This window comes from Sorghum bicolor, chromosome 7 (assembly GCF_000003195.3).
Source record: "Sorghum bicolor cultivar BTx623 chromosome 7, Sorghum_bicolor_NCBIv3, whole genome shotgun sequence".
NCBI classification, from domain to species: Eukaryota; Viridiplantae; Streptophyta; class Magnoliopsida; order Poales; family Poaceae; genus Sorghum; species Sorghum bicolor.
In genome coordinates this window covers 1,701,330-1,709,150 of record NC_012876.2, presented here as the reverse complement: position 1 = coordinate 1,709,150, position 7,821 = coordinate 1,701,330, and the positions used below count along the sequence as shown (strand labels likewise).

The window sequence follows — 7,821 nt, the reverse complement described above, 5'->3', positions numbered from 1 at the left end:
TTTACTATATATCCAATAATAATACACGTTAGATGCAATAGGTCTGGATAAGGCAATGCAAGATAGAGCCTTCTTTAGGAGGAAAACGTTAAGGCTTCCCTCGGACGAGAGGTACTGTAACACTTTTGTTTTTATTTGATAATTATTGTTCAATCATGAACTAACTAGATTTAAAATATCCATCTCGTGATTTATAGGCAAACTGTGCGATTAGTTTTTGTTTTTGTCTATATTCAATATTTCAGTGCCGCAAGATTTGATGTGATGGAGAATCTTGAATTTTTTTGGTTTTTAAATTCAACTAAACAAGGCCTCAGTCCATTTTCAGATACTACATCTTAATCTGTTTCTATGTACCACCAATAAGGTTCACAAATAACACACCAAAAAAATTGGCTTACACAAACGTGCTCTCCTCGCAGCCTCGTAGGAGATACATGTGTCCGAATAAAATGTGATCTTTTTCTTTATAGCAACTCCAACAGCTTTGCTATTCTTATTATGAAGGCTTTTTAGAACTTGTATAGCAGAAAAATAGGCTCCAACAGATGTGCTATTTGGTTCTGTAAAATAGAAAGTTTGCTATTCCTTGATTTTCGTTGGCCATATATAGCCAACCACTGACACTAGCTATCTGATAGCAAGGCTGTTGTGGACATATTCCTTTTTAAAAAGTTTTCTATTTTACAAAATGGGTAAACATTAGAATTTGACTACTCATTTTAGCCAAACTCTTAGAGATGCTCATCCTATCATTACCGTCACAACAGCCGCTTCCTAGCTAGCAGGAGATATATATATGGATCCATATATCCGAGAAAATGGATTTCCATTACTTTATTATGAACCTTATTATTATCCGATAAAGATTGGCAAAATCACACGTTAAGATTATCCACGAGACTCCAACGTGACGACACTACTGGGCTGGATTAGGATTAGCGGGCATTAATAATCGCAAGCAAGCCGTGTCCGTTGGAAGGCGCTGTCCGAAATCAGAAATGTATGGTGTCACGAGGGGCTTCTCGCAAAATGGGCAGCACCAGGTCGCCCCGGCGGGCGGAAGGGAACAGGCGCACGCACGCACGGGACGGGACGGGACGGGAGAGAGAAGAGAGGAAGAAAAGGGCAGCAGCAGCAGCAGCAGCAGGAGGCAGCAGTGCACCACCACCGTACCGGAGGGGGGCAGCGCCCAAAAAAGGCAAAGGGGAGCCTGTCCGTCTCCGTCTGAGAGAGAGAGAGAGAGAGACCGAGGAGAGAGAAGCGCAGGCGCGCATCTCCCCCCCCCTCCTCCCTCCCCTTGCCGCCCGGCCGTCCCCCTGCTCCTGCTCTGCGCCGGTCGGCTCTGCTCTGCTCTGCTCTGCTGCTGGTCGGAGCCGCGCCACCACCAACCCCGCCGATGCGCGCCTAGCCAGGCATCATCCCCGCGACGACCCACCACCCACCCGCTGCATCTCCTCTCCCTCCCGGTTGATCTGCTGCGGCTCGCCATCGCTGCGCATCACCCCTCCCTGCCCCCGATCCACCTCCGCTGGGACGCTTGCCTGCCTGCCTGCCTGCCTTGCCTCTATATAAACGCCAGCCAGCCCCCGCTTCGTCTTCTCCGACCCCGCCACAGAACCTTCCAGAACCCTCCTCCCTCCCCTCCACTCTCCTCCCCGACCGACGACTCCGATGGCCGTCGTCGAGGCCGCCGCCGCCGTGGACCACGCCGCGCCGCCGCGCCATGAGGAGGAGGAGGAGGAGGCGCCGGGCACCGGCGCTGCCGCCGCCGACGCGGCCGGGGAGCGCGAGATGCGGGATCTGGAGGACCTCCTCTCCAAGCTCAACCCCATGGCCGAGGAGTTCGTCCCGCCCTCCCTCACCTCCCCCGTGGCCGTCGCCGTCGGCGCCGGGCCGGGCCCGGGGCCCCTCACGCCCGCGCCGCTCTCCCCCGCCGCCTACGGCTTCTACCCGGCCGCTAACGCCGGTTTCGCGGTCGCCTCGCCGGCGGCCCACCGCGGCGTCGTCGGATTCCCGGCCGCCGTCGCCGACGCCGCCCACGCCGGACGCGGCAGGGTAAGGATCGTTCTTAATTGGCCTCCCCTGCTCGCGTCGATTTCTTCCATTTCCCATGTCTCCTGCTGATGATGATCGTCGTGATCCGGTCTTCTCGCTGCTGTGTTGTGCAGAAGAAGGGCGGAGCCGGAGGAGGGTTCGGCGGCCACGGCCACCCCGGCAGGCGGCGGACCAACAGCCGCACCAGCATGGCGCAGCGCGACGAGGTCATCCGCCGCACCGTCTACGTCTCCGACATCGATCATCAGGTGCCGATCCATTCCCCCCCTCCCATGTCGGCGTGTAGTCGCGTCAATTGGGAATTTTTTTCCCTCTTCCGCTACCAGCCTACCTACCGATCGATCGATGTCTGATGCCAATTTGTTATTTTCTTTTTCGTCGCACTACTTGCGTCGATTACTCGGGTTAGATTTTGGGTTCTGTCCGTGCGTGCTCCTGTGCAACTAGATGAGATCACGAGATCGGATGATGTTTTGTCATGACTCATGAGCGGGATCACTCGGGGAGCACAGGTTGGGATGTAGCATACGCCACCACTGCGCAGTAGAGGCGTAGGCGTTGCTGAGTATGAGCCATCCTTTTTGTGCTGCTGCTTTGGTAGATTTGGATGCCACTTTCTGCTAGTTTATCTCTCGCTGCTGCTTGGCTATTTGTTCCGTGCGGAATCTGGAAAGCTGTATGCTCTGTTCTGTTTTGCCTTTTATGTGCTTGGCTGCCTGTGTGCGCTGCTGCGAGCGCCTTTAGTATTGTTCTTCTCCTGATGATGTGGTTCATCTTTCTTTGTTTCATTTCACTTGCCATGGGCTTCTTTCTGTGGCATCTCTGCTTTTGTTCATGTGGTTTGTGTCATTGACGTCTCTTATTGGATTAGGTCTATAATATCATGTTTCTGGTTTTGTTCTAAGATGCTTATGGACTCCCTGATCACCCTATGTAGCAAGGGTTCCTTACTAGGAAGTGTGACCTTGAAGAGCTCTGTTTTGAGGTTCCTTTTGTGGAGGGCCACCAGGAAAGGACAATCAGTAGCTAGACCATGTTCTGCGGTAGAGACTGCTAGAAATACTAGGTGCCTCTGCTTTCTGAATTCCTTATTTTTTCTCAGAATTCTATATATTCTTGAGTGCAAGGAACAAGTTCTATTTTGTGAAATACCTAGGGGACCATGTTTGGTTGAGTCCTGTCAAACTCCACGCACATTTGTCTCCATTCCTTTCATGTATGCTATGGGGGATCTTGACTTCACAAGTATGCCAATCATGTTGAGACTCCTGCTTGTCGTTGTACACTTTATATCTGTTTGACTATTTGTAGTTGGCGCTAGTGCTTACAGTCATAATCTTTGAGTGAACATATAGTATTTGCGTGCTGGGAAGGAATTCTGATATGCTTAGTTGTGCATGAGTATTGCTGTTGCAAGGTTACATGCAGTGCTGTGGTCTGCAGTGCGTGTATTTTCTAGAACAGCAACACTTCTATATTGCAGAATGCGATCTGGTATATGTGTGCTAGTTTCTGTAGGAACAAATTAAACTTATTTTCTCTTTGGCATTACATTACAGCAAAGTGCAACACCTCGTGAAGTAATTTTGTACCTCATTGACATTTATGGGCACTGTTCAGACAGTGTATTGCTTGTGTATAATGGATTTGCATTATCAGAATAGTTGTCAGTTGTTACATACTCCATTGTACACACGCAACAACTTTGCTGAAGCATGGTGACCATTTCAGTCTTAAATTAATTATGTTGAGAAAAATGTATACAATGCAAGTTGGTATAAGTGAATGTCTTCTTCATTGTCATAACTAGGCTGTATTTGATTGTGATTATGTTGGACAGAAAGTTGTTTGGTACTAGCATGGCATGCCCTGTGTTCACCATCCCCTGTTGCTTCGCGATGTATGGAAACAATACTATCTTGTTTTCTACAACCTGTTCATAGCTTTGCTTGAGCTTTAGCTTGTAGCTAATGCAAATTCTGGTTCTCTAATGTTGTTTTGAAGTCATTGTTAAGGCCTAGTTTATTGATTCCTTATTTCCCTTGTGTCCAAGGGGCCACTTAAATGATCAAGACAATGTCTTGTCTTTAGTTTTCCACCTATTGTATTGCTCCTGGTGAAGCGTTAACAGGCATATGCCCTTTTCTTTTCTTAATATATGGAAAAGGAAGAGGCCTACCCTACCTACCTTGGATTGGGAGTTTGGGACAAAAGGCTTTTGTCGTTGTTGTAGATGCAGAACACAGAAACCTTTTGCAAAATTGAAATGCACATAAGTGTGTCCCACTGCTATGGCTACAAGATAGTGTTTTCTGATGTAGTTAATTATACTGCTGATTTATGTAAAATAGAAAGTAATTGCGAGTAGTCAATGTTTCTTAATACGTGTATAGTTGCCATAGCTTTGTATGGCTGTGCCCTTTTCTTTCTTTTCTGTCACCTGATAGTGTTACTTTTTTTGCCAATCTTAGCTTCTGTAGTACACTATTTATTGATGGTTGTAGTGTGTTACATAATGTTTGAATTGCTAACTAGCAATTATATGTAGTTCTGGTGCTAATTTCTCTTTTGTTGTTCAGGTTACTGAAGAAAACCTGGCAGCACTATTTATAAACTGCGGACAGGTACAAATTTATGGGACAGTTGTATACCCCCTTGCATATATTTAGTTCCCGATTTGATTTTGATGCAACTGTGCATAATCTTGGTTTATGCTCTCTGAAGGTTGTGGACTGTCGCATGTGTGGGGACCCAAACTCAGTCCTTCGGTTTGCCTTCATAGAGTTCACTGATGAGGGTAATATATCAATATCCAACCATACTTCAGTTTGCTTCCTTTGTGTAATGAATCTACTGTTCATTGGGTGATAAACATCCATGTTCCAGAGGGTGCAAGGGCTGCTCTGAATCTGTCAGGAACTGTTCTTGGATATTATCCTGTCAGGGTTCTGCCATCAAAAACTGCCATTGCACCAGTTAACCCAACATTCCTACCCAGGGTATGCAACCTTTAAGAATCAACATGCTTGTGTTAAGTTAGGGCTGAAGGTTCATGCTTGTATCTGCTTATGATCTCTAAAAAGTTTGCCACTTTGCTTTGATCTGCAGTCTGATGATGAACGTGAAATGTGTGCAAGGACTATTTACTGCACAAACATTGACAAGAAGGTTTGCTACTTACACTTATGCTACCACTAGCTATTCATTCCATTGTTCTATTTTAATATATGCACTTACTGCAGGTCACTCAGGCAGACCTGAAATTGTTCTTTGAGTCCATATGTGGAGAGGTTAGTCATTCTTTACTTCAAACATCATTTCCCTTCTGTACAGTTTGTGTTGCTAAATGTTTGCAGAAATGACAATTCAACCAGTCAGTATCATTGGCTCATTGCAATGACTGCTACAGGTCTTTCGACTGAGGTTGCTTGGTGACTACCATCATTCTACTCGCATCGCTTTTGTGGAATTTGTGATGGTTAGCTAGCATACCTTCTTCATATTTGTGCAATTTTTTTTGAGGGAAATATTTTGCGCAAAAATTGTCTGCAGTGTGCATTTTAAATATGTTTTTAGCATTGTTTTTGATGGGTGAGGACACATTATATCGTCTCCACTCTCCAAATACTAAAATGCTAAGAATATGTTACTGAGAAGCATGCGCTAACTTTCTTTGCAGCAGAATATCATGTACTGTTCACAAAGAAGAAATTTGCATCACTGATTTTAGTTTCTAGACAGATAGTGTTTCAGCTTTGGAAACCCAAATTAATTGAGGTGGAAGTGTATGTCAGGATGTGCAACGAGACTTGTCTTGTGTGCTGAAATTTAGTTCTCGTCACCCAAATTAGTTAGGTAGAGAACAGTTTCAGAACCTATCATTTTTTAGCAAAAACTGGTAGAACAATGAGTTTGGATCTTTGTTTTCTCAAATAAAGCTTTACCTTTAACTATTTTCTTCTGTTATATAATATTTCCATAGGAATTGTTGGTGGTTTGAGTGAATCAAATTTGGTTTGTCAGTGCCCTCCAAGTTAAGGTCTGCTGTTCAAATGTCTAATTCTGTGTGCTAATCTACGCTGATTGCTTAAGATTGAGCCTTGAGGACTATAAGTGGTCCAAACTCTAGTAGAAGTGTTAACGCCTGCGCTTTGTCATCATGTTTTGCTCAGCACTGTGACCTGTTTCTTTTTTTAATGTAAGATATTTCATCGCTAGTCTCTGCTAGTATATGACTGATTTGTTGCTTCGCGCTGCCTGCCTCGAGCCTTCTGGTGCTAGTTATTTTGTGAAGGCAATGCTCAATTCATATATTTGTAAAAGATAGGTCTTTTAGATGGTGCTTTTGTTGTAACATAATTGATTGTTATTTCCCCTTTTCTTTTCAAGAAAGAAATCCCCATCTTAAGATCCATTTGTTTCTTAATATTTCAGGCTGAAAGTGCTACTGCTGCTCTCAACTGCAGTGGTGTGATACTGGGATCCTTGCCAATAAGGTAAAATCTGATATTTTGACACTTTGCAGTAGGGTATAGAGGAACTGGGCGTGGATAACAGAGCTGGCCTACTGTTGTATTTTATTTTCAGGGTGAGCCCGTCAAAGACTCCCGTGCGTCCCCGCGCGCCTCGCCAGCTGATGCACTAGATGTCGTAGGTACAGGAGGTGCTGATGGCACTGCTTATATATAATAGAGATAGACATATATATGAAAAGGGGAGGAAAGAAGTCGCGACATGTGTCTTTTGTTTTTAAGTTATGGGCTCGGCCTTTTTTTTTTCTTGCTTCACCGTTCCTCCGTGAGTAAAGCGCCTGCGCCCGGAGCCAGAGAGATGGGGAAATCCCGGGTCGAGGCTGGGTCCTTTTTACCTTGCACTTGCACATAGAGGAGAGCTTCTTACTAGAAGGAAGCATGGGGTCGGTCTGCCTGATGATGCTCTTGTCCTTGATGCAACAAAGGCAAAACTCCTGGACTTTTACCCTGTGTTCAGTTGTTTGCTGTGTCCTGGTTGCTACTGAAAAAAAAACATAAACTTGGGGATTGGAGACTATGAACTCTTGCTTACCGTTATATGCCCTACAAAACCTTTTGGTTGCTTCCATCCATGTTAGTAATGTTTCCTTGCTCTTGAGGTGCATGCTGTTCTTTTATTCGGATCCCTCCTTGTGATGAGTGGCGACCGGATGTTCTTGTGGTCAGTTGTTTGTAGTTGTTTTGAGATCTGATCATGTGCTGTTTCTGCTGCCTGCTGCCATAGGTTGTGTTGTAGTATATGAGTGTATTATGGGGCAGCTATCACACATGATCTGTACTGTACGACATGAGGTGCTGAGAAAGGACAAAGTTGATGCCAGTTGGTTGATACAATTTTCATCCTCCCATTTGCAGAATTGTAGTGACAGCTGGTGTGTTTGTTGTAACCAGCCATTAATCTTGCTCTGTTCTAGGCCCTGCTCTCTGACTCTGAGGCTCTCGGTTCTCTGTTCTGCTACAAAATCCATCCATCCATCCATCCATCCATGTTTTAGGTAGTGCTCCAGCTGGTTCCGTTCGATCGTTGGCCTAAGCTTGACGGTTGTCAGGACTATGCTACATACTCGCAGTAGCTTGCATTGGAGCTGTAGAGAGTGGCACAGTACAGCGTGCAGCAATCAGTTGTCAGCCAATCCTGTTCGTCGAATCGTTTATGTGGCTAATGTTGATTTGTAGCGAGAAAAAAAAAATACTATTCTATGGATGAAAAAGTATGGCTAATTTTGTGCTG

General features: G+C 45.4%; 1 protein-coding gene across 1 annotated transcript; it reads left to right on the top strand.

Annotated features, from left to right (window-relative positions):
* LOC8066099 (polyadenylate-binding protein-interacting protein 12) lies at positions 1,091-7,162 on the top strand. Its single transcript, XM_002444881.2, has 10 exons — positions 1,091-2,058; positions 2,172-2,306; positions 4,638-4,682; positions 4,783-4,855; positions 4,945-5,057; positions 5,167-5,226; positions 5,301-5,348; positions 5,468-5,536; positions 6,493-6,554; positions 6,646-7,162. The coding sequence occupies exons 1-10, from the start codon at positions 1,675-1,677 to the stop codon at positions 6,701-6,703; spliced, it is 1,047 nt and encodes a 348-aa protein (XP_002444926.1). The 5' UTR covers positions 1,091-1,674; the 3' UTR covers positions 6,704-7,162.

Bases quoted from the DNA above. Each gene is read 5' to 3' on its own strand.
- LOC8066099 (XM_002444881.2), top strand. From the start codon at position 1,675: ATGGCCGTCGTCGAGGCCGCCGCCGCCGTGGACCACGCCGCGCCGCCG. The intron at 5,058-5,166 runs GTATGCAACCTT...TTTGATCTGCAG, and splicing joins ACCCAACATTCCTACCCAGG to TCTGATGATGAACGTGAAAT. The intron at 5,349-5,467 runs GTTAGTCATTCT...TGACTGCTACAG, and splicing joins TTGAGTCCATATGTGGAGAG to GTCTTTCGACTGAGGTTGCT.